A 26,079-nucleotide genomic window follows, 5' to 3' on the forward strand; every position below is an offset into this window, starting at 1 on the left:
AAGGAGTGTATGAATATCCCTGTTTGCAGGCTGGGGAGGGGGCAGCCGTGGGACTGGTTGGAGCCCCAGCTCAGCTTCCTTACTGGCCGGGGCCCCACACTGCAGCTAAGGCCTGGAGCCCCATCTGGGCTGGGGGTGCTAAGGAGGGGCGGCTGTGCCCTCTGAAGCATCCCTCTCCCTCAGGTGATAGTCATTCTGCAGACAAGTTGTGCACCTGTGGCCAGCCTGCCCTCCAGGGCAGGGCCTGCATGTGCTCCAGAGCCTGGGGAGCACTCCTGACCTCTGCTGCCGCCGCCATCTGACTGGCAGGCAGGGGGAGGTAGGCAGCAGTCTCCTTCTCATCTCCTAGGGCTTCCAGTACCTTCAACACTCCCTATCTCTGAATAGCAGGCGGCTGGTCCCTGCGTCTAAGGGGGAGGCACCTCCAGACAGCCTGGCCTGTGGGAGTCAGGCACATTGGCCTAGCCTGGATGCCCCCCGGCACAGGCGAGGGAAGGAGCTTCATGCTATGGGTTGGCCACACCCTCCTTTTCACAGGCCTCAGTGTCCCCATGTATTAAATGGGGCCAACACCTCACTCATTCAAGGGCTGTGAGGATTAAATGCTTTCACACCTGTAAATGCCTATTTCAATGCCCAGAAGATTACAACCCTCAAAATGTGGCAGCTCTCATGGTTCTTATCTGTACGTGCGGTGCTTGGCACGGCCTGGAGACAGGCATGCAGGACACAAACGGGGATGTAGCGCCTGCTGGTATAGGCTCTGGTGGGAAGGGCCTGCAGGTAGGTGCATGTCTACGGGGCAGGTGGTCGGCCTGCGTTTTTGCACGTGTGTGCAAGAGCTCTGATGGTGCAGGAAGTGACACGTGGGGCTGCTCATCACAAGGCTAGCGGTTCAAACCCACCAGCAGTTCCAAGGGAGAAAGACGAGACTTTCAGCTTCTGTGAATATTTACAGCTTCAGAGACCCACAGGGTCAGTTCTACTCTGTCCTATGGGGTCACTGAGTAGAACCAACTGGAGGGCCATGGCAGTGCCTTGGCTTGAGCTTAAAGCACTGATCGGAAGGGCTTCCATACTCAAAGCAAAACATGGCTCATCATCAGACTATCAGAGTTGCTTCATCCCCATAAAGCCTCCCTTGACCAAGTGGAGGGTCAGCTGGACTGGGGGGTCATCTGACTCTCAGCCTCTGACCCCTCCCCCAAGAGGTGGAAAAGGAAGTGGAGCTTAAGCCCCCCTTGGGGTTGAGGGGAGGCACCCTCCGAAGGACGCAGGCTGTGGGCCCACCCCAGCTTGTCATTTCTCTCTCTGCCTCTGCTCAGCCCCCAAAGCCCCAAGCAGGCACAGGGCTGGCCTTGTCAGGTTTAGGCCAGGCAAGCATGTGACGCAGGCTTGACAGAGCTGACGGGCCTAACAGACACACGCCCTGGGCTGTGAGAGCAAGGGGGGGGGGGGCCCTCCAGCTCCACTCTGGCAGTAGAGGGTGTAGCAGAGCCCTGACATGGGGCTCTAGGGGTCTGTTGAGGGGGTGGTCTCAGTTCTTTGGCTTCCCACCCCTCTGCAGGAATGCTCCTGTGTGTGTGTGTGTAGGGGAGGGTGTGTGTGTAGAGGTGAGGACTGCAGCCCCCCAACACCTCGGTCCCAGCTGTGCTCTGAGCCCCAAGTGCACGAGACTGAGGAATGTGAGGCCAGGGCCTGCCTGAGGGGACTTTGTATCCGAGCCCTAGCACCTGACACGGTTTCCTAAACAAACATGTCCCGAGGGCCCTCTAAGTGCCCAGCCTGGCCAAGACAGACCACTGGTCCTTTCCTCAGGACTTGTGCCAGCTGGGTCAGGGGGCGAGGAGGAGGAACCGTGCAGAGGATGTGTGTGCGCCGTGATGCGTGTGTGCTTGGGCCCCGGGTGATGGGCCTGATGATTCTTTGCAGCAGGACGCAAACGCACCTTCCCCGGCCTCTCCACAAAATCTCTGGGAGCTTGAAGACACCCCGTGGCCATCCAGGGCGGTGAGCGAGGGGACAGGACCGTCCAGGATGGGTTTGGGGGTGGGCTGCAGGGGGCCGGGTCTGGCAGGTGTTCTTAGGCTCCTGGGCCCGCGCTGGCCGCCGAGGTCTCACCTTGTGGATCAAGCTGGCGAACTGCAGGTTTGCCGACTGGGAAATGTTCAGGCGTGTGTTGTAGGCGTTCTCGCCCCGGTTCTCCAGCGTGGCCTCCACGGCCACCCGGCGCCGCGCGCTCTCCATGATGAAGACTGCCGTGTCAAAGGACTGCGCGTAGGCGGCACAGTCCTGCGGGGTCTTCCCCAGCACCCGCTGGCAGTACTCCCTGCGGGAAGCAAAACCCCGGGCTCCGGTGGGAAGGGCGTGGCTGGGAATAACGCCGAGCAAGCATCCTCAAAGACCCTGGCTGCCCCTCTCATAGCTGTCCCCCCAAAGATAAACATAAACTCCTGGTCGGTTAATTGCTTCTTCATTGCCCTGTAAGGTTTGGGTGAGCTATTTAAAGATATATATAAAACCTTCTGTAACTCATCTCAAAGTTGGATCAAACTTGAACATAACTGATTTGCAAATACAATGCCTAAATCTAAACTATGGTATCATTCATTGTTTTGCCTTCAGTGCTACTTTGTTTCTCCAGGGGCAAGGGGGCAGCCTGCTTGTCCTTTCTGAGTCCCCTTCCCATCAAGCCCAGCTGTGCAGCCAGTGAACCCTGAGCTCACCTGGTCTGGAATTTTAACCCCCCGCCCCTAACCTCTATCTTTGTCTGTTTTGTAGGGCGGGCTCCCCCCCACCGGATTCCTGTCTAAACAAACGCTGAGGAAGTCAGACTGAACTAGTGTTTCCTTTCCCGGAGGTGAGAATGAACTGAAGCTCACAGAGGGCAGGGGATTGCACAAGATCACAGCCACAGGTGAGCGGCAGAGCCTGGGCTCCGACAAAGCTGCCTCTGAGAACCAGTCCAAGGACCTGGAAGCCCAGCAGGGAGGGGACAGGGAGGGCGGGGAGAGCTGACTCACAGAGCAGTGGGCAGGTCGCTCCGAGCGTCCAGCACAAGGTCCGGGACGCAGTGCTCGTCCTGGTTGCAGCCATTCCAGAAGGGCACCTGGGCGGGGAGAGCCAGGTGTGGGCAGGTGGAGGTGGGGGGTTCGGGAGAACCAGTTGTGGGTGGCTGGGGTGGGCGGTAAAGCCAGCTGTGGGCTGCTGGGCAGGGCACCACAGCCTTCAGCTATGGCTTTGTCCCCAGCCATGCCACCCCTTGCCTCCACAGCTCCTCTCTGCTCCCCAATGGACACGGGCCCTGCCTTTTGTGTCCCTTCCGCAGCACCACCTGTATGCTCTTGTAGGGATACTGTGGCTCACAGCTCCACTCAGCAGAAGGGTCCCCTGCAGTCAGGCAGCACCGAGCTGGGGGAATTATTCCAGGCAGCAGCTTTAGGGGGCAGGGCCTAGGGTACTGGGGCTCGAGGCTGACAAAATATGTGTGAAGGGACAGAGAAGTTCAGGGGAGGAAACAGCTATTCACACCCATGGGCAGTCAGTGAGGCTTTGGATCATGTTGTCTCCCCCCCAGAATATGTATTGGAGTTGGAGCCCTGGTGCTGTTCTGGGCTAATTCTAACTGCAAGGCTGCTGGTTCAAACCCCAGCTACTTAGTGGGAGAAAGCTGACAGTGCCTGCTCCTGAAGACTTCCAGCCTTGGAAAGCTGACCTGGCTCAAAGGCTTTTTTATATCTGTGGATGTAGTGCTAACTGGGATTCGGGTTTGCTGTTGTGTTCATGGTATTTACTCAGCGTGAAGCGTGTTTTAAATCTAATCACGTTTAAGCTATACTGTAAGTAGATTCGGTATAACACACTGTTGCTGAGTTAATTTGAACTCACAGTGACCTGACAGGGCAGGGCAGAGCAGCCCCTGCCGGATTCCCTGGGCTGTCAATCTTCACAGAGGAGCCCTGGCGGCATAGTGGGCTGTGATCCATGAGGTCAGCAGTTTGAAACCCCCAGCCCCTCCACGAACAACTACAGTTTAGGTAACTCACTAGGGCCATGTGAGTCTGTATTGACTTGATGGCAGTGAACTTAAATCATCACAGAAGCAGATGGCACATCTATTCCCCATGGAGCAGAGTGGCTGGTGAATTTGAACTGCCAGCCTTTTGATTAGCAGTCCAATGCTGAGCCCAGTGGGCCAGCACACATGGAGGGAAAATGCCATGTGAAGATGGGAGAGAAGCTGAGGACACCAGGCCTAGAGAAGCCCTGAGTGAGAGCGAGAGCCTCGAAGGAACGGGCTCCTCCTCCTCAAGGAGCCCTGGTGGCACAATGCTTACACACTGGGCTGCTACTTGCAAGGTCAGTAGTTTGAAACTACCGGCCACTCCCCAGGAGAAAGACGGGGTTCCTACTCTTGTAAGGAGTTACAGCCTTGTCTCATGGGGTCGCTAGGGGTTGGCATTGACTCCATGACTGCTTTCTTTGCTGAACTTCACCTGAAGGTCAAATAGTAGCCTAGCAAGCAGCTTAAATTGCTGCCACCAAGTTGATGCAGACTCACGGCAACCGTGTAGGACTGAGTAGAACCGGCCCTGTGGGTTTCCAAGGCTGTCAATCTTGAAAGGGGCAGACAGCCACAGCTTCTCCCTCAGAGCGGTTGGTGGACTTGAACTGCTGACCTTGTGATTAGCAGCTTCAGCAGCAATCATTTAGTCTTAGGCACTGGCTTCTGCTAGACTCTAACAGTGATTTTCAACCTGTGGGTCGCGACCCCTTTAGGGGTCAAATGGCTTTCACAGGGGTCGCCTGATTCTTAACAGTAGCAAAATGGTTGTTATGATTGGGGGGCGGGGGGTGTCACCACAACATGAAGAACTGTATTAAAGGGTCACAGCATGAGGATGTTTGAGAATCAGCTATGTGCAGCCAGTTCAGAAGAGCAGGGACTTAGGGTCTGATGAGAACTTACGGCAGTCTCAGGCTCCACCACCCAGAAGCAGCCCTGGCACACATCCTGATGCCACCGTCTGAGAAAATCACGTGACAATGAGCTCTAGAGCCCATTCTCACGATCCCTTCTTGGGAATGCTTCCCATGCTTTCAGGGCAGACACTGATCGTATGCATTCACAACCTAGATATGGTTACACTAACTGGTGGTGTTGCCTGGCACATTTAAGTGGGGGGTCATCCAGGGCAAACTGGAGGGCAGCGACAGTCGCTGCCCGGGACACAGGGGTCTCCAGCTCAGAGCGCAGTGCCCTGGCACCTTTCTCTCCAGCCTCCCTTTCACAAGGCGGGTTTGCAGCAGCCAGGCCATAGACGGCAAAGAAGTCAGTGAAGCCCGGTAGAGCTAGTGAGCAAACTGTATCTTCCAAATCCCACCTGTGGTGCCCTTCTCGCCCGGAGGCTTACCCTAGAGGTCAGCAGTCTTCTATCAGCCTGGTCCTGAGCACTCAGTTCAAGAAGCTTGAACTATACAATGGCCTTCAGAAGAGCGATCGCAAGGACCACTTCAATGTGATAAGCAACCATTGCACTCATCCACAGAACTGAGAGCATTGCCTCCAGGGGCCAGCTGTCACAGTGCTAGAACCAAACATGTGCAGACTGAGCCCGGGAAGGAGGGATCTAACTTGCGGATGAACAAGATTTCCCCCCACTCAGCTGCTACTTGAACCTCCCATGATCTGTCGGCAGACTGTCTTTGGTCCAGCTCTCTCTCACCGTTTTTCTCACTTCCAGGCCTCACCTGTGCTATGCTCTCTTCTGGAAGAAAAATCCACCCTTCCCGTCTCTGTGTGGCTGAATGGTGTCTATTCCTAAGGCCCAGTCCAAAGTCACCTCCTCTAGGAAGCCCTCCCTGGGCTCTCCTTGGATTTCTAGGTTAGCCATCCCGAGTTTGCTGCTGAATGTTTTGTGTATATTTTTGTCAAAATTTAAAAAATACAAATGGTCTAAAATTGATTGTGGTAAAGATTGTGCAGCTCTTCCTGAGCTGTTGAATTGTAAGATCTATGGATCCAGCCCAGGTGAGAGAGCTGTGCCGTGGGCTCACCTGGGGAGGGGGAGGCTTCCCTGCCTTCCTTGGGGCACTGTGTGCCCAGCATGCCAGCACTTACCGAGACCCTGAGGGTCGTGGGCCAGCCATCGTCTAGGACAGGACCCTGGTCAGGGTCCTCCAGGGCATACTCTACTGAGAAGGCCACTGGCTTCACGTAGTCAGCAGTGTCCTGTTGGAAGGAGAGGAAGGAGTGGGGAGGGCGGGCAGGAGGGAACATGAGTCTCCGGGCCATGACCACTGACGCTGAGCTGGAATTCCCTCCTCTGACGCCAGGTGACAGATAGATGGTGGGGCTGCCAGCGGTGGATGGGGGCTTGCTCTAAGGGGCCTGGGGTTCAGCTTAGGCCAACTCAGTTCGACTCATCCTTCAACACAGACCTCCGTAGCCCCAAGTCCTCAGCCTCCAGGAAGCCTCTGACAGCCCCTCACTGCTCCGACCTCCTAAAGCGAGTTCTCAGGTGGATTTCAATGATCTGATGGCGCCACCCTTCTCTCCCCAGCGAGGAACAAGTTCAGTAAACACATTGAACAAATAGCATGAACGAAGCAGAGGCGACAGGCTGCCCCGTGCAGAGAAGATCAACAAAGTGGGTACTTAGAGCTGCCTAACAAATTCTCCTCGTGGCACCAGCAACTCCTGATGGATCAACTTCTTGGTATTAAGGGTGTGATTCTAAATTTAGGGCACGCTAGAACGCCCTGGGGAGCCTATTACTCCACCACTTGCTGGGCTCCATGAATTTCAGAGGCTGCGGCCTGAGGACCTGCCTTTCTGACGAGTGCTCTGGGCCTGCGCACACAGCTGGTTTGGGACTTCAGGGCACACACACACACACACACATACGTCAGAGGGGGTCACACATCGACAGACCTCAGGAATCTCCACCTGCTCGCTCTTCTCTCCCTCTGGCTAGTGACCCACTGGGCCCGGTTTGCCGAGTGCCTCTGCGTGCATCCAGAGACTTGGGTATTGGGTGCTTCTAGATAGGGCCCATTTGTCACCCTCTCCCTGGTTTGTAAGATTGGGCACCAGGCCACCACCCTGCGGGGCGGGCACCACTGGCTCACTCTCTGCCAGCTCCCCCTCACAGCTTGCCAAGCCTGGGCCCACCTCACCTGGCCGTCATCTCCACTCCAGCCCCCGCTGCCGGCCAGCCCTTCATTGCTAGACCCCCTACTGGGTTATGTGTTGAGTTGCTAACTGTAAGGGGAGCAGTCCCAAACCACCAGCCGCTCCGAGGGAGAAAGATGAGGCTTTCGACTCCCATAAAGAGTTATAGTTTTGGAAACCCATGGGGGCAGGTCTATCCAGCTGGAATCGACTGGTTTGGGGTCAGTTTGGCTGCAGTTCTCCCAGCTAGATCGCACTGAACTCCTGCCCTTCTCTGGATGGGGCTGAGGAAGCCACATCACAGGAGACGGGCGGGAGGGGTTTGGAGTAGCACAGTAAGGTGGGCAGTGTGTTCCAGGGACCTTTCTGTGAGGCACGCCGTGGCATCCAGAGTGACCCAAGTTCAGGACAGGGTCCCCGGGCTCTACCGCTGGGTTCCCTGACTCTCCCACAGCAGGTGCCCGTCTGCGGTGCAGCCTGGGTTCTGCTGAAGGGTTCAGGGGCACCAGGCTCACCAGGACATGAAAGTTGATCCTCTCACAGTGCTCCTGGCCAGAGGAGAGCAGGACAGTCCTGTGGGTGTATCGGTCCCCACCCTTGTCCAGGTGGGCTCGTGGAGTGTACCGTCTCTCATCCATGGTGGCATTGTACCTGAGGCCTGGAGGTGGAGAGAGGGCAGGGAGACCATGGAGATGGATGCATCTCCTCCCTTCTTCACCCCCTCCCTCCAATCTGGCTTTTACAATAGTCGCTGGACAGCCTGGCCAGGAAAGAGCCTCCCATCTCCCCCAGGGTGAGCCAGACTCTTCCCTGCAGATCAGGGTGCAGAGGGACAGTGGAAGAGCAGAAGGAGGCCGAGAAGGAAAACAGAGAAGGAGGAGACATGGAGAGAAAGGAGAGGAGACAGGATGGGGCCAGGGCGATGGTCCAGTGGGAGTCCCCCTCCCCCCCAACCGAGTCAGCACATTCCCCCATCCCTTCTATACTTGCCCAAGGTGCCCTCAGAGGCCATGCAGGGCCAGTTCCTGCCCACAGTAAGGGGACCAGCCAGACCCCCTGCTGGCTCTTCACACCTGAGACCCCGGCTGGAGGGGTGGCCTGCAGCCCTTCAGCTCAGCTGACTGAATCTCCACCAGCCCTCAGTCTGCTTCAGGCCCTCGAGTTTTCCTTCTTTTAGAGATGGAAGGCACAGAGAAGGCGTAGCCACCCGGGCCTGCCTTTGCTCTCTTCTCCCCTGGGACACAGGCCTGTCCTGCAGCTGGCTGGTCCTCCTCCTGGGTCCAGAAGCCGCTCTGCAGCCCCCATCCTCAGTGCTGGCCCAGCCGGGTTCCAGAGCCTACAGCTGCCACTTTGGGGCCTGTCTGGGCCCAGGGTAGTCCTGTGCAGGAGTCTGACCCCCAGAAACAGTCCTCTGCCTCACCCCCACTTCTGAGAGGTGGCCACTGCATCTGGGGTCTGTACTGCTCCATGCTTGGCTTCCAGGCCTTCCCTTGGGCCTCTGGGCCAGACTGTCCCTGGATGTAGGCTGACTTCATAGCTCCACCCATCAGCTTGCTTTGCTGCTTTCAGGCCCTTGTTTGGCTCCACTCTGTAGCCAGACTCCCTCCTCTGACCTTTGCTTCTTTGATCACCCCTCCCCTCTTGGAGCACACACCATGACCCCCAAAGAGACAGAGACTTAGTGCCTGTGCTCAGAGTACTGAGTGGGCCTCCAGCCCCCTTGTTGTTGAGTCCATTCCAATGCCGGGCTGCGTCATGACTTACAGAGCAGGGGTTTCTTGGCTCTAATCATATGGGAACAGATCCCCAGACTCTTGTTCCACAGCACTACCCGGTGGGTTTGAGCCACCAACCTTTAGGTTAGTAGTCGAAGGCGAACTGTCTGCACCTCTCCAGGACTGTAAACTGGCGTCTAGCAGGAGACCCTAGCACTCACCGCTCATTTCTGAGAAAGCCCAGGCTTTGGGGGGAGCAATTAGAAATCCTAGGGGGAGAGACTTGGTGGGGTAGGGAGGGCAGCAGAGCCTGGCTCACCGACAGTCTCCGCCTGAAAATACGGTGCCAAGAAGACAGGGGTGAAGCAAAGGAAGGCGGCCATGCAGGTGGCATCTCTGCCATTGCGTTTGCAGTCCCTGTGGAAGATGTTGATCTTGGGTGGCTCAAAGTGGAGGCTGGCATTGATCTGCACCACAGGGCGGGACCTGCAGGAGGAAGGCCAGTGAGCTGGGGAGGGGAGGAACCAGGTGACTACTGTGACCACGGGGATGGGGGGTAGCATGGAGAAACCACATGGGAATGAAATCTGCAAAGCCAGTACTGGAGGGCGAGGGGCTGGGACGGGGCTGGTCAGGCAGCAGAGTTGCCAGCTGCCAGAGAATCAGGTAAAGCCATAGACTAGTGGACCAGGAGCTCAGCACCTCATAGTCCCTTGAGGTGGTTCATCACTTCCCCAGGGTTTGTCCTCGCCACAGATGATATTTCTGTGCTTTTTGGTCACCTTTAAAGTGGTGATTCCCAGCCCCGGCAGTAGACAGGATCATAAGGAGGGTGGAGAAAAAATCCTGATGGCCACATTGCAGCTAATCCACTGCACCACAAGGACTCATTGTTTCCTGTAAGCGATTTAGTTTATGTATCATACTAGAGTCTCACTAGGCCATGTCTACTCCCTATCCTGGCCTCGGTCACTTGTATTGCTTCCTGGCTGGTGCTGACATAGCAAATAACTTTAACATGGCTTTGAAGCAGCCATCCACAGCCTCCAGTCCCTGACGTGTGGCTCAGCCTCCAGAAGATCATGGCATCTGCACACTGGGTCATGTTGCACCTGTGTGACTTTGCCTTTCCCAGGACCACCTAGAGGGGCCAGGGGACACTACCTGGGCATGTGGATCAGCTCAGGCTTTGGCCGTGGAAATAGGGGGTACAAAGGACATGGCTGTTGCCAGAGGCAGAGCTTCTACACTGCCTCTCTAGAGCCGTCCTGAGTTGTGGGACACTTAGCTGCAAGGCTGTGAAGCTGTGGCCAGCTCAGGAAGGCGCCCCTCTGATTGGCTCTCCTCTCCTGCTTCCCAGTTCCCTCCCACCTGCTCTGCCCCTTGCCCCACAAACACTAACACCTCAGCTTTGGCCATAGGAGCCCAGACTGCACCGTTTCCTCCAGGGAACTGTAATATTCTGGAGGGCCAGGGTTGCATTCTTTCCTCCACCCACCCACCCCCAACCCCCGAAGTCCTAGTTCAGCTTTGTTTAATGCCTTTTAACAATGGTCTGGGGCGTGGAATGGCACTCGTGTGGAGTTACATGCAGGGGAACAAAGAGGGCAAAGGTGCTGCCATCATGTTACCAGTGGTAACATTAAGGGGATGGGATGTGGAGTGGTTTTTCTTCTGTATTTTATAGGTTTTCTGTAAGTTATTAATATTTATGGTGGGAAAAAATCTCAAGGTATATTTGAAAAAGCTCAAATTATGATAATTTGGGGGGAAAGGGGTGTTCAAAAGTTATCCAGTATTCACAGAACCATTTGGGTGTGAATTGCTGAATGAGTACCCAACTTGTATAAAGTTCACCTAGAACACAGTAGAGTATAGCTGCCAAAAAGTGGCTAACACATGGAAAAATACGTGCACTCTCTTAGGAAGCAATTTACATATCAAAGACAGGTTTGGGTTTTAAAAAGGCGCAAGCCATTGCTAAAATTGTCCAAATGCCGAACTGGTGGTGCGGCTCACAGAAATGAGCTCCCTTTAAAAAAAAGCACTAAGTGGTCAGAGGGAGTTGGGTGGAAAGAGAAAGATATCTCTGTGTGACATAAGTATCCTCTCACTTGAGGAGAGAAGGGATGATCCTTCTAGTTGGTCCGGATATGTTCTGTCTGTCTCTTTCAGTAGCTGGAAAGGTGAAGTGGAAGAAATGCCCGAGTGCAGTCAGAACTTTTAGTGGACATTCTAACTGGGGCCTTTAGCCCTAAAGACATAAGGTCCTAGAATTCTACTGAGTACTGAGGAAAGGGATTTGGGCTCCCAGATAACTCTTGGTGATCCTGTAAGAAACAACCACCGTGAGATGGTGCTTGGCTGACAGTGGCTAAAGACAAGGGTCAGAGATACTGAAAATAGATCGTTTAAACCCTGACACCCTTTGTGGCCCACAGGAGAACCCAAGAGACAAGGAAAGTCGGGGAACCAACCACAAGATCACAGCGTTGCCCAGAGCACCCACAGCCAGGTCGACCAGCCCATCCTCATTGAGGTCCAGCTGCCCGTGGACGCTGCAGCCGAAATACTGGAGGCCAGGAGCGAGCTCGGAGGCTGAGATTCTCTGCAGAGGGTGGACAGGGAGTGCGGAGAGTAGGCATTGGTGGCTAAGGAAGGGTAGGGCCACCTTACCCTAAGGGGTGCAGCTATCATTGGGAGTCAGGGCCAGAGCCCCCTTGAAACCATCAGAAGTTTCCCCAGACCACATCTGTGCCTCCTCTGGCCTGTCATAGCCCCTACCTTCATGCACGTCCTACCGTGAAGTCATTCTTTGGGATTAAATATCGTATCTCAGAAGCCCTCATGCAGAGGGCTGACGCACGCCACATGGATGAACCTTGAAGACTTAATGATAAAGTGAAAGAAGCTAGACACACGAGCCCACACATTCTATCAATTCATGTATCTGAAATACACGGATCTGGCCATTCTATGGCGGCCAAAAGTAGATTAGTAGTTGCCAGGGATTGGGGACTAGAGAGAGAGAGGACTAATGGGGAGTAACTGCAAGTGGACACCGAATTTTTAAGGGGTACAAAAATGTTTTAAAAATTAGATTGTGATGACTTATAAACTTTGTGAATATACCCCCAAAATTCAATTACACTCTCTAAATAGGTAGAATATATAGTATGCAAATTGGATCTGGAAAGTGGGTAAAAAAAAGACTTCCCCCATTCAGTATAAATACACCTGTTATGATGAAAAATACAACTTTCCTCTGGTTCCTAAATGCTTCCTCCCCGCCCCCACTATCATGATCCAAATTCTACCTTGCAAGTCTGGCTAGACCAGAGCATGTACACGGGTACAGATAGGAACTGGAAACACAGGGAATCCAGGGCGGATGATACCTTCAGGACCAGTGGTGGGAGTGGCAATACTGGGAGGGTAGAGGGAGAGTATGCTGGAAAGAAGGAACCGATTACAAGGAACTATATGTGACCTCCTCCCTGGGGGACGGACAACAGAAAACTGGGTGAAGGGAGACATCGGACAGGGCAAGATATGACAAAATAACAGTTTGTGAATTATCAAGGGCTCATGAGGGAGGGGGGAGCAGGGAGGGAGAGGAAAAAGGAGGACCTAATGCCAGGGGCTTAAGTGGAGAGGAAATGTTTTGAGAATGATGAGGGCAATGAATGTACAAATGCGCTTTACACAATTGATGTATGTATGTATGGATTGTGATAAGAGTTGTATGAGCCCCTAATAAATAAAAAAAATTAGATTGTGATGACTTATGAAATTTGTGAATATGCCCCCAAAATTCAATTATACTCTCTAAATAGGTAGAATATATAGTATGCAAATTAGATCTGGAAAGTGGGTTAAAAAAAAAGACTTCCCCCATTCAGTATAAATACACCTGTTACCTGGGCAGGATTATATACTTAACCCAAACTCCAAACTGTTCTTGATATATTTAGCTTACGCAGTAGGAGCCCAGGTAGTGCCAGGTGAAATGGTTGGCTGCTAACAGTAGGGCATTGATTTGAAGCCACCAGGAGAGGATACGGCAGTCTGCATCTGCCAGCACTGCAGCCTTGAAAGCCACACGGACTGTGTTCCGCTGACCTGTAGGGTGCGATGAGTCCGAATCGACTCAGTGGCAGTGGACAAAATGATGACCTTGGAATATGTGGCCTGCACAGGCCAGTTCGAGGTAAGCAAGCGTGGCGGGAGAGGCGCTCTATCTGCAGTCACCTGCAAGGTGTGTGTGGAGAGGAAGTGAGGCTCAGGTGGGCCCGGGATGGGTGGGTGGATGGGTGTGTGTGTGTGTGTGTGTGTGTGTCATATATAGATAGGGAGGAAGAGGATGCTAAAAGGGATGATGGGACAAAATGCACCCATTTCAGGATTTTGACTTGAGCTAAGTATAGCGAGGGCAGACTGGAATCCCTTACTAGATGAGAACACAGAAGAAAGTCCTAACCCGTCTGACCAAGTGGGAGCCCCTGGGACTCCTAATCAGATGCCAGAAGCTGTAGAGTTAATTCTAACTGCTGGAAATGTCCCATGGGTAAGAACAGAACTGTGGTCTACAGGATTCCCAATGGTTGTTTTCGCAGAAGGAGAAAGATTTTCTTCCAAGGTTCCTATCCATCCATCATCCATCCATCCATCCATCCACTCAATCAACCTACCAACAACCCTCCCACCCACTGCTGTTGGGTCAATTCTGACTCATAGTGACCCTATAGGTCATAGACCCTATAGCCCTGTGTAAGTTTGCACCATGACCTTTCAGTTCGTGTCCTAACACGTAACCCTCTGTGCTACTAGGGCTCCTGAGCCTATCTCACCCTTCCAGAACACAAACCAAGCGGACCCACTGCGATTGCTCTGACGGGCGCTCACAGCAGCCCTGTGTAGGGTCTCTGCAATGGCACATGTTCCTGGGAACAGGCAGTCTCTTCTCTCTCCCGTGGACCCTTTCACCCCTGCTGAATTCCAGTGGCCACCTCCCGGTTTGCAGCCAAGTGTGGGGGTGCTGGGGGCTCTGCTGCTTATCCCGTGGTCTCATTTCCCACACGGAGGGAGGGTTACCTGCTTAGGCTTCTTCAGGAGCCTGGTGTGGAAGCCATGGAAGATGTAGATGACTCCTCCGTGGTTGTCCTCCAAAGGGGCCCCCACTACCACGTCATTGTAGGAATCTTGGTTGAGGTCTTGGACAGAGGCAATGGAGGCCCCGAATCGGGCATTCTGGTAACTGTGGGAGTCCTTCAATGTTCCGTTATAAACAAACCGGTTCTGCAGGACCAGGGGCAGGGAAAGGCTCAGGGGACCCAGGCAGAGACCCTCACAGCAGGCAGGCGTGACCCCACCTCCAGGCTGCAGCGTCCTCCCCACCCCCGACTTCCCTGGTTCTGTGACCCCAGCGGTGGCCCGGCCATACCTGTCTCCGGCTGTAGACGTACACCTTGCCCCTCTCCCGGCCCTCGCTGAAGTACATGGGCGCGCCCACCAGCAGGACGTCGGTCACAGTGTCGCCGTCGATGTCCACAGAGGTGATCTCACTCCCGTAGTAAGAGCCTATCTGCGGCACAGGACGGGACAGGGACAAGGAGCCGGTTGCCCCTCACACCCCCACTGGGAGGTGTGGTGAACAAAGGGGCCTCTCTCCCCTGTCTGGCCTCCCTGTCCTGCGTCTCCCTCACACTGGACTCGCCCCTTCGCTTGTCCTACACCTCCTGCGTGTCCCCTTGCGTTTATTTACGTACATTTTACAGTCTGGTTGGCATATCATTCACACATCATAGCATTCAATGGCTTAAACATTTTAAAAAGAGTCATATAACCATTTATTTTTATTGGACATTTATTCTGATTATAAAACTAATAAAGGAACAAAAATATGAAAATACCCCCTCCAAAAAAAATGATGAAGAGGCAAATAAAAGTAACTTTTAGTCCAGACCAAGAGCCCCGTCGGCAGTGCTGTGGTTAAAGGCTCCGGGGCTAACTGGAGGCTCCACAGGTCGAACCCGCCCAGCAGCTCAGGGAGCCAAGACCCGGCTCCTGCAAAGATGACAGCCTAGGGAGCCCGTGGGCAGTTCTACTTGTCACCCGGGTCACTTGAGTTGGAACTGTTGCGATGGAACACAAGACAACAACACGGGCCCAATACCCAACGATACCCGCCACACACACTTTGGTGGATTGAGGTCTAGTCTTGTACTCTTTCGCAAACCCCAACCACACGATGGCCATCGGGCCGATTCTGCCACGTAGCAGCAGACAGGACAGGGCAGAGCTGCCCCTGGGAGTTTCTGAGCCTGAGTCTTTATGGGAGTAGAAAGCCCTATCTTTCTCAGCCATGCCCAGTGATTTCTCTTCTCCAGAGCCCCTGAACTAAGCACCACCCCCATCCCCCTACCCCCGCACACGTTTTCCTGTTCCCTGGACCCCTCTGCCTCCATCCTTCCCCAAGCAAATGTCCAGTGAAACACCCCTGCCCGGTGCACTCCAAGCCAACAATGGGTGCCCCCCTCCCTGCTCCGCTCAGCCTCCCGTGATGGCCGGCTCCATCTCCCAGCCTCTGTACAGTGGGGACCCTGCCCATTAGCAACCCCTTGACATCACAGGGACTCCAAGTCACATGCCCATAAGTGGGTCAGAGGGTGGAACTAGGCTCTACAGGATTTTCAGTGGGTGGTTTTGGGGGGAGTGACTTACCAGGCCTTTTTAATGAGGTATCTCTTGTGGTCATGTGCTGGGCTGCTAACCACAAGGCCAGCAGTTTGAAACCACCAGCTGCTCCTCAGGAGAAAGAGGAGGCTTTCTACTCCCATAAAGAGTTACAGGCTCAGAAACCCCCAGGGGCAGTTCTACTGTGTCCTACAAGGTTGCCAGGAGTCAGGTTGCCTTGATGGCAGTGAGTTTGTCTTTGAGTGGCCTCGAACCCCCGCCGTTTTGGTTAGCAGGCAAGTGTCTCACCGCATTGCCCATGGAGTCGGCTTATTGCACTAGTGGGTTGCCTAGGAATGGGGAAGGTGCTCTTCCTAGGTCAGCTCCTAGGAGAAGGTGCTTTACAGCCTTGGGGCGACCCCTCTGCCCAGCTTCCTTACAGAGGCAGAAAGGACGCTCAGAGGATGTGAGCCACTAGTCCAAGACGGCAAAGCCGTCAGGATCAAGGTGGGCAGGCACCTGGTCTGTGTGACCCCAGAGCTCATAACCACCCCTCCTCTGGCCATCTCCCAGATGAGGGGGCTTTCAGAAACACTGCCTGCCAAGTGTCATCAGCAGTAACTGAGGAGAGAGCTAACACTATCGAAGAGCTGAAAGGATAGAATCAAACCCGGGGAAGGGAGCGAGGGGCCTGTGTTTAGCAATCGAGAGCAAGGGCAGGAGAGACGTGTGTGCGAACACGTGGCCTCAGCTTACATGGGGCCCCCTGATTTGGAACCCACTTAACTGAGTGCCTTCAGCACTGCGGTTTCTCATTCTGGTGGTTGGAGTGGAAACGGGCTGGGCAAATGTCACGCATTCGTCAGCAGATTCCTCCAGCTCTCGAGGCCTAGCCTTCCATTCTGAAAGAACCTGCCCTGGGCGGGGGTGGGGGTGGCTGGGAGAGGGTGCCCTGCAGGATCTGCCAGGGCTGCCCCCGGGCAGGAAGGCCACCCCCCTATAGCTCGAGGGGTTTAAGTGAGACTTGTCACCTGGGGACAAGGCAAGGGGAACGAGAGAGAATGGGGAACAACAGGTGAGGACACAGCTAGGGGCTAGGGACCTGCAGGCGCTGCCCACCCAGAGGCTCCCCCAGGCCTGGCTTTGGGCTGTAGGGATCAGGAAGTGTGGCCTGATCGAAAAGAGTCCCGCCCCAAAGTCTGGATTCGAAACCCGCCCCAGCCATGAATCTGCCATCTAATCTTGGAGAAAGCTCTGTGGCTCCCCAGGGCCCCAGCTGTCCTCAGAGACCAAAATGGCCCTGCATGGCATCAGCCTCTTCCACACCAGTGACTCCTGTCCCGGCAGCTTTCTAGTTTGCACTCATGAACATCTACCGTGATGCCCTTAGCCGTGCAGTCTGGTGGCCCACCACAGCCCCGGCAGGGCATGGTTTTCCTGCTCGACCTTGCTCACATTCCAGGAAAGGGGCTCTGCTGTGGGCAGTGCCAGAGATGGTGTCCCTTCAGCATTCCAGGCTGGGAAGCCAGAGTCTGGATGGCTCCTCTGGCCAGGGCTTTTCTTTCTGGAGAAAGGTGCCCCCAGGTTGGCCTATTGCAGGTCAATCAAGTGCCCTGGAGACACCTTTGGCCTGCAATCTCGATGCTCGTGAGGATGTGCTTCCAGTCAGAACGGATTTGTGTGAGCCTGGGGACAATCCTAAAGGAGCCCTGGTGGTGCTGTGGTTTAGGCACTGGGCTGCTAACTCGCACGAATGGTAGTTCAAACCCAGCAGCCGCTCAAGAGAAAGCTGAGGCTGCCCACTCTTGTAAAGCTCTACAGTCTCAGAAACCCTAAGGAGCAGGCCTCTTTGTCTTGGAGGGTTGATGGGAGACCGAATAGATGGCAGTGGTTTGGTTTGGGGGTCTGTTGAGAAGGAAGAGATGAACTTTCATGTCCCCTCTACTCCTGGTCTCTGCCTGTGTTCACCTGCTTGTCTGCTTGTTTGACCTGTGCCCGCCCGCCCCCACCACCCCAGCCCCTTCCTTACCTGCTCGCCCCGCAGAGCCTGGTGGATGGTGAGGCTCCGGTTGTTGAGCATGGTGAACAGGATGACTTTGCCTGTGTGGTTGAAGCGGGGTGCTCCGGCCACGTACACCCGCCCCTGCCTGGAGGACACAACCGATGTCACTGTGTAGCCTGCCGAGGAAGGAAACAAGCTGGTCTCAAGTGGGGCTCCCCAGCTGTGCCCGAGGGTGGCCAGGAAGGGCATGGCCTTGGACAAGGCCCGGCAGAAGTGCCCACGAGGGGTGGTGGTTCCCAGAGACAGCTGGGGAGGCCTGGAAGAGGCCGGGCTCTGGAAGCGAGCTTCTAGGTGGGAAGAAGCCCACCGCACCCCATCCCCTGCAGGAGGGAGTATAGGGAGCCAGGAGAGGCCATGGGAGTCTAGCAAGGTTGTTCTGGAGGAGGGAGGCAGGCCAGCTCTACTCATTTCTTTCCCACTGGACCTGCTCGGTGGGGCACTGACAGCTGGGGGCGGCTGGAAAGGTGGAGGGGACTCCTCTCTGGGTAGATAGCTGGGACCTTAGGGGATTCTTGCAGCCCCAAAGCTTGGCTGACTGGAAGGAGGGAGCTATCCTTGTGTGCAGTCTCACAGGCTCACCAGCAAAGAGGCCAGGGAGCCCAGTGACCCTTCTGGAAAAATCCATTGTGCTCTAGTTAAAGGAGCCCTCTCCTTCACACACTGTGCCCTTGGAATTGCTTTCTGGATCCCAGCTCCCTCTCGGGACCCAGTGCAGGGTGTCTTCCAGGTACTTCCTGAAGGAGGCTCCGGTCTGCCGACAACCAGACTGGTGCTGGGCCCTGGTTTTCACTTGGGCGTTGGGTCTTGTTGGCAGTTCTGGGCCATTCTGCCGTGTGTCTGTCGTGTGTCTCTGTGTCTGGTGTATCTCTGGTGTGTGTAGCTGTCTGTGGCGTGTCTGTGTGTGTCTGTATGATGTGTGTGGTGCTATGTGGTGTGTCGTGTATGCTGTGTGTGCGCTCTGGGTGTCGCATGCCCTTCAGCTCCCATGGTTCCTGCGGAATGACTTGTGAGGTACAGAAGGGCTGGCTCAGAGCCTAGGAGGGCAGGTAGGACGGGGTGGGCAGAAGAGTTTTAGACTCTTGGGGTGATGGGGCTTGGGGGTGGTGAGACCCAGAGACCTCATGGAGGGTGGCTGACAGGGCCACGCATTTCCCTCAGGGACAGACGTATGGGTGCTGGTGGTGGCGGGGTCAGCCTGGTGGGGCACAGCAAAGAATTCTTCTGGTTGAGCTTTAGGGACACGCCCTACAATAGCTCTCAGTTGTCTCCCGAGGGCTTCTGGGCTTCCCCAGAAGGAGTGATGGCGGTAGGATGATGCAAGGGCTGAGTGAGTGTCAGGGGCAGCGGTGGGCAGCAGCCCAAAGCTCAAAGCAGCCTTGAAAGTGTCCTGCTTTCCCAACGGGCTGCTGGCCGTGGCTTCAGTCCCCCGGACTCTGGCCAGCTGGTGGTCGGGGGGCCGAGCCAGGACCCGGAATCCATGTGTTCTCTCCCGAGTACGTGGGAGGAGCACAGTCTAATGCGGTGGACTCTATGGTTAAAGGAGCCCTCTCCTTCACACAGAAGCCCTGCTGGCCCTACAGGAGCCACGGTGGCATAGTGGTTACAAGCTGGGCTGCTAACTGAAAGGTCAGCAGTTTGAAACCACCATCCATCCCTCCGGAGAAAGATGAGGCTTTCGCGAGATCCACAGGGGCAGTCCTACTCTGAGTGCCTGCATGGTACACACGGGGGTGCTCTTGACTCCGGCAGAGGAATGGGGCTCGAGTGTGCTCCGAGGTGCGTTGGAAGAAAGGCCTTGCGACCTACTGCTCAACTCCAGCTGCTGGAACGAGCACAACTCCCTGACACACATGTGGTCCGCAAGTGTCCAGTCCATTGTTCTTCTGACCTTTCTAGTGTTTGGGGAGCTACCCAGGTAAGCAATCCACTCCCCATCCCCCAACTTTATTTGTGCTTTAAAGTGGGCTCTTACCTTACTTGGTATCTGTGCACATGCTCCCCGGACCCCTACCTCCTCCATTGATGAGCAGCCCGAGGGCGGGCTGTCTTCATTACCCAGAGAGTGCCCCCTGTCCTCTGACAGCGTGGGCCACGGTGCTGTTCACACAGTCTGGGTTTAATACGCCTTGAATTAAATTAAACCCAGAGCCCAGGGCCCTGATCCTGTTTGGAAATGTCTGCACTTTCCGGACAACGCCGATTCCAGCATTTTGCCCTGAGGCTGGGGACAAAAGGAGGGGTAGCCACAGTGTGGGCAGCTGAGGACCCGAGGGGCCAGGGCAGAGAGGGGATGGAGCGGTAGAGAGGATGGGCATGTGGCTATGGACGTGGGCAGCCAGGGGGACCCAGTGAGCTCTGAATTCTCCAGCTCTTTACAGCTGGCTCCCAAAGCGTCCACTGCAGATCGACTCCCGCTTCCACGGAGAGGATGAGTTTCCCCACGTGCATTTCCCCGAGGGAGACAGACAGTTTTCACTGTGAAAACCCCCAGCTGCGCGGACAGCTGTGAAGATGCACCAACGGCCGGGCCTGCCGTGTTGACACGTCCATGGGAACCCCTGTAAGGTGTGGGTGGCCTGCCGGTCATTTCTCCTGCCTGCTCACCCCGAGCTGGGTGTGCAGGGTGCCGTGCTATGGAGGAACGGGCCCTGACCACAGGAACGCAGGGTCTGGGGACTCAAATCAGCACACAACAGGCACCAAGAGGCCTCTCAAGGGGTGCAGGGGCCTGGGCTTGTGCCGCGTGCACCCCGAGCTGGGCTCTTACCCAGGTAGGCCCCGTGGTTCTTGAGCTCTTCCGGGAATTCCTTCAGGTAGGACTCGCGGTGAGGGATGACTTTGCCGCCACTGGTCTCTTTCAGCACTGCACCGTTCCAGTCGTAGGCACCGACAGCACCCAGCAGGATCCCGTCCTGGCATTGGGGAGGGGACACACATCAGCCTGTGTCCCCCAGGGGGGAGCCCGAGCCCCCTCACTGGGGGCTGCACCAGGTCCTGCGACCCGTGGAGCATCTGCCAGCCCCTTGTGGCTCGTCCCTGGTTTCTTGACTCTGAAGGAGCCGAGACCACCCTCTGTTACCATCCTATTGTGAGCACAGGATGGCCCAAGCCGATCCCGAAGGCGGGATCTTAGGGCAGAAGCAATGTTGACGCAGCAAATTTCAGCTCTAGGACCAAACCTCGATTTCTGCTGGGGCTTCAAAAGCTTTCTAAAGGATCTCTTGTGGCTTTACCTCCTTCGGCTCTCCCCGGCAGTGTCTGAGTTGCTTCCCCACGCTTAAATCCTGCCCCCTGTTCATCTATCAGCAGATACTCACTATGTGGTGCCAGGCAGGCCCGTGATCCATGTTGGAGAACCTGGCTCTGTGCTCCCAGCTCTCAAAGGCACAAGCAAATATGTAAATAAGCACATTGCAGGGGGAGGGGGAGCCAGGATGAGGTTCTCAGCGAAATTCAGATGGGAGCTGGGAGAAGCCTTTGGGGATAAACAATGGACAAGGGGGCTTCAACATGTTCATGGAGAAATGGGATAGAAAAATAGTAAGAGGTTCCCCCACCCCCTTAACGTTTCTCTTGTGAATTGGGTGAAGGCATGTCGAGGAGACCACCCCGTATTACATCCAACTCGTACACATTTTGTTTCGTGCATGACAGCTCCCCAGCGTATGAGTGTGGAAGTCTCCCACGCTCTTGTGGAAGCCCCCTGGTGCATTCAGACACACAAGAGCAGAAGAGACGGCTGGTGCAAAGGCCCCGTGGTTGCAGAGAGCTGAGAGTGTTTGCTTTCAAGGATTTCTGAGGGAGAGGGGGCTGAGTGACTGCAGATGAGGCTGGGCAGGTAGGCCAGGCCATGTCTGGGACAGCCCACACCCAGGGGAGAAGAGCTTGTCTTTCCATGCTAGAGGGTCTCCTACTGTCCACCTCCTGTTTACAGACCAGGGAGATGCTCAGTGTTTGGGCAGGAAGACAGAATGGCCCCAAGGTCATTTCCTAGCACTGGGGTCACACACTCTCTGGGTTACCTGTGGTGCAACCCGCCCCACGGCATGATCCACTCAACTAGTGGGGACAGAAGAAGGGAGAGAAACAGGGGAAAAGGAGACGTTCTGAGGGTCAGGGAGGGGCCCGAGGAGGGCCTAGCGGTGCCAGCCTCGGGTTCCATTCTTTTTAAAACACCAGCCAGTGAACTCAACAGTCCCCGCCCCTTCCTTGGGGCCCAAGGCACCCAGCCTGCCACACCCCGCATCTCCCAACTCCATATTTTTCTATTGGTAATAGAAAAATGTGCCTGGTGGTAATTTTTGCTGCTGATGGTGGAGGGGCCAAGACAGCTGAGCTTTGAGCATCACTCAAGAGTTAAGCTGAATTCAGGCAGCAGGGCTCCCAAAGCCCTGGAGGCAGCGCTCACTGTGCAGTCTTTGCACAGCTATGAATCCAGCTGTTCCCGGAGAGTCTACCCCCACGTTTGGTTATGTTGAACTCCAACCCACTTTCTAATTAGCCTACTTTCTCCTACCCTGTGTTTGTCCCTCCGCCCGGGAGGCCGACATCAGCTGGGCCTAGGATCCAGGCCGGGGCCTCCACTACTGACTGCCCCCAAAGTCACTGCCCGAACACATTCCCGTGTGGAGGGCATGCTCCCTTCTTCGTCTTGCCTCCTGCTGGAGCCCATTTGGATTCAGAGACCAGGCCCTGCCAGGCTAGGGGACAGGTGTTCCTAACGGCACTGGACAAAAGCAGCAGCATCGGAGGTCCAGAGAGGGAAGGTGACTCGCTGGAGCTCACACAGCAAGTCAGAGGCGGGCTGGAACTACAGTCAGGTGCTTGGGCTGAGCAGAGACAAGTACACCCATCTGCTTCCCAAAGCACCCCCTGGGCCCTGCTTCCTAGGAATCCCTTTTTGCCTGAATCCCCAGCTGGGAGCAGCCTGAGGCTGGGGTCTCCCCTCTCCCTTCCCTCCAGGCCTTGCCCCTGCTGACTTAGAGTTTGAGCTCAGTTCGGGCCGCACTGCTTTGCTTCACAGGATGAAGTTTAGGGTTTGCAGATGGTGGGGACCTTGTGCCAAGACAGCTGGCTCAGCCCAGGAGTCTGGGTTTCAGCTGGGGACACCCCCCTCTCCCCCCCTCCACTGACTACCCGTGTGGGATGGGAGTTTGGGTTTCCATCAGGACTTCCTGGACCTGGCAGCCCTAGGGCAGGAGGGTGATTGCCCTGGGATTCCACCTCACACCACTGATTACAACTCTTGCAGTGACTGCAGACTTGCACCTCCAGTGGGGATGAGTTTGGGGAGTCTTTCCTTTAGAGAGGGTTCAGAGGGGGAAGGGAGAGTAAGGCTATTACTGGGGACCAGGTGCAGTGAAGAGTGGGTGAGGCCACAGCACGTCACTGTCTATTCCCAGCAGGGGAAGCCCAGCCGTTTAGCATGTGGGAAAATCCAGAAGGGTGGGGGCCATCCCTGCTGTAGAGCACCAATGTCCAGACAGGGGAACCAGAGACGCTGGCCCAGCTGGAAAACCAAAGGGGATTGGCCCTCTGGTCTGTGGACTGACACTGCCTCCCGCCCCCTGTTTTGTGGCCTCTTCCCCTGTGGGGCCACCAGGCTCCCAGTAGGCCTGACCAGTGGGTGGCTGTGTCTGATGCACTGTGCACAGAGCAGACTCTTGAGACATGGCCAAGGATGCAGGCTGGGCGGCTGTCACCAGTGCCAAGGCCAAGTCCATGCCTTCCTGGTGGCCCAGGCCTGCCTCTGCCACTGGCTCCTGCCAGCTCAGCTCTTAGCGACCTTCTGCCCTGGCCCCTGCAGGAGTCTGCCTTCCTGGCCACAGTGTCCGTGCTGCTAAACATCCTACAATGGGCAGGACAGCCCAACACAGAACTGCCCAGCTCCAAGCACCAACAGTGCCCATAGGCTGAGCCCCCTGGGCTGGGGGGCAGGCATTTCGGCATTCCAAGACTAGCTCCAAGCCTACAGCTGTGTGACCCAGGGCAAGTCAATCTAGGTTGGTTTTTGTATGGCCGGATCAATACCAGGCTGGCTTCTAGCAGCAAGTGACCTTGAGTCTCCCCCACCCGTGCGGAGCTGACCAGAGCTAGCTGACACAACTAGCAGCAAGTGGCCTTGAATCTCCCACACACACCTGCGGAGCTGACCAGAGCTGGCTAATGGCCCGCTCTGTTCTCGACCTGCCACTCTGCACCCGGCACCGGCACCGGCACTGGCATGGCCCGTTTGGCTCAATGCCCACTTTGCTCTCGACCCTCCACTCTGCACCCACCACGGCCCGTTTGGCTCAGTGCCCGTTTTGTTCTTGCCTGCCGCTCTGCACCCTGCACGAACACACCCGGAACCAGGAAGACACCTTACATTCCAGAAACGCGGACGTACCAGTCCATTAACCAGCAGCCCTGTAGCCTGCAGTGCGACTACCCAAGTCTGGACGTTATAGCTAGGTTTTTCTCCCTAATAAAGCCTGTTTGTTCTAATTTGACTGATTTGGTTTCTGGCGCCTCTCGAACTACTTAACAGGTTTCTTCAGGAATGTGTGCTTTTAATGCTTACCGCGGTGTCCATGAACAGGTACGGTCACGGAAACCAGCAGACAATGCCTATTAGGTCGCTATTAGGTCACCGAGAGTCGACATCAACTTGTTGGCAATGAGTTCAGTTTTGAGTTTATCCCTTTAAGGGAGCAGACTGCCATACTTTTTCCCCATGCAGCGGCTGGTGGGTTCGAACCCCTGACTTTCTGGTTATAGCAGGCCAGCATGTAGCCGCGGCACCTGCAGGGCTCCTCCTTGACTTAGTAGGATGTTTCAGAGCGAAGGCTTTCAGTTCCTAGCCTCAAGATTCAAGTCCACCAATATTTTTCAAACATCGACTCCAGACAGAGGTTCAGAAAGGCTATAGGATTCGTCTGAAGCCAGAAAATGTGCTCCTTTCTTGCCTTGCAGTAATGGAATTGGTATCGCAGATGCCAGCAGTGCTTTCTGTCTGCTTGTATTGAATTTTGAGAGGCAAGGCTTGTGCAGAGCGGGGAGACAACTGCTGGCCTGGCCCTGTGTACTGGTGAGGTAGCGGTGTGGTTGGAGGGGCACTCGGTGACCCCCCACCCTGAATCGGAGCCCATATTGCCCTCCCTGTACCTGTTCAGAGCGGCTCTATAGGGAGCAGGCTCGGCTTCTAGGGTGCAAATCTGTGATTGGGAGGGGTGGGGATCTGTAGTCATTAAGGAGTCCGACGATGGTGTGGTTGATAAGCAAAAGGTTGGTCTTCCAATCCACCCAGGAGCTCTTCAGGAGGACAACCTGGGGACCTCCTCCCACAAAGATGTCCGCCAAGAAAACCCCACAGGGCAGTTCAACTGTCTCAAGGGGGTGCTAGCAGTGGACGCCAGCTTCAACAACAACAACAACAACATGTTGGAACGAGCTGCTCGAACCCTGTCATGAGAAAGTTTGTTGTTGCCAACATGGGCAAAGTGACACCTGAGGAATGGCCAGGAGCTTTGCATGGGATTGGCAGGGAAGACCTAGCCGTGGGCCCTCGCTCTTCCTGTGGGGAGGAGATCTGCCCCGTGGATGCGTGCTTGGGGCCGGGCTGCCTGTGGTAAGTGGCTGAGACCACTCCTTTGGGTTGGATGGCTGGGACTCTCCGCAAAGAGGCCCCAGGATGCAGCCTCAGCACCGGGCACTGTGGCACAGCGTGAGTCGGTCGGTTAGACTCACGGTGACAGCCTACTGAATTGTCACTTGGCCCTGAGCCACCTCCACGATGGTGGCCACGTTGAGTCCATCATTGTGGTCATGGGGAGTGGTGCCTTCTGACCCAGAAGCCTCTGCTTCTAGCTCTAGATGCAACAGTGTCCGGGGCTGCCTCCGGTCTAAAATTAACCAGAAGGAAGGCCCGCCGCCAGGAGCTGATGTACGTACGAGCAGTTGAGAACAGCATACAGGCAGACCGTGGTTACCATGTCCCAGCCACCCAAGGGGGTCGGGGGATGGCTGTGCCCGCCCAAGCTGGCAGGTGGGGGGCCCGCCATTCAAGGCTATGGGGTTCGTGTCAGGAGACTCCAATGGGGTCTCGGCTCACACCACCAACCCCTCGCTCCACCAGCAGGGATCGACTTCTTCCATTTCCCAGGGAATTGGAAATAGAAAGCTAGTTCCCCAACCAAGCTTCAAAGAAAGACGAGCGCATAAGCTTCAACAGCTAAGAACCCCAGCACCCAATAACATCGCCGCCCAGGCACAAGTTCAGGAGGCTCTCAGGAAGCGCAGGCGTTGGAGAGGGAGGGTGGTCGGGGCTGCGGGGCTGGAGGGCAGGAGGCCCCCCACCCTGAACTTGCCTGAGAGTCGTGGACCCTGAGGAGCAAGAGAAAAGAGACCTCATCCTCAGGCTAAAGGAAAACCATCTCCCACCCTGCTTGGTAAGTCACCAACTTGTATGATTG

General features: G+C 55.5%; 1 protein-coding gene and 1 long non-coding RNA gene across 2 annotated transcripts in view; one reads left to right on the forward strand and one right to left on the reverse strand.

Annotated features, from left to right (window-relative positions):
* Window positions 1–26,079, reverse strand: part of ITGA11 (integrin subunit alpha 11) — a 121,054-nt gene that overhangs the window by 13,376 nt on the left and 81,599 nt on the right. The window contains exons 11-20 of the mRNA XM_004711943.2: window positions 20,394–20,538; window positions 17,594–17,742; window positions 14,333–14,473; window positions 13,984–14,187; window positions 11,367–11,497; window positions 9,209–9,375; window positions 7,690–7,832; window positions 6,122–6,232; window positions 3,024–3,109; window positions 2,122–2,329 (exon numbers count right to left, since the gene is read on the reverse strand). Coding sequence (XP_004712000.1) covers window positions 2,122–2,329; window positions 3,024–3,109; window positions 6,122–6,232; window positions 7,690–7,832; window positions 9,209–9,375; window positions 11,367–11,497; window positions 13,984–14,187; window positions 14,333–14,473; window positions 17,594–17,742; window positions 20,394–20,538 — 1,485 coding nt within the window. The remainder of the gene's footprint in view (window positions 1–2,121; window positions 2,330–3,023; window positions 3,110–6,121; window positions 6,233–7,689; window positions 7,833–9,208; window positions 9,376–11,366; window positions 11,498–13,983; window positions 14,188–14,332; window positions 14,474–17,593; window positions 17,743–20,393; window positions 20,539–26,079) is intronic.
* Window positions 1,534–12,200, forward strand: LOC123521181. Its single transcript, XR_006679651.1, has 4 exons — window positions 1,534–2,010; window positions 2,782–2,917; window positions 5,745–5,885; window positions 11,331–12,200. It is a non-coding gene; the product is annotated as an uncharacterized LOC123521181 (long non-coding RNA).

This window comes from Echinops telfairi, unplaced genomic scaffold, assembly GCF_000313985.2.
Source record: "Echinops telfairi isolate 266 unplaced genomic scaffold, ASM31398v2 ScPeMD7_7475;HRSCAF=8513, whole genome shotgun sequence".
In the NCBI taxonomy this organism is placed as follows: Eukaryota; Metazoa; Chordata; class Mammalia; order Afrosoricida; family Tenrecidae; genus Echinops; species Echinops telfairi.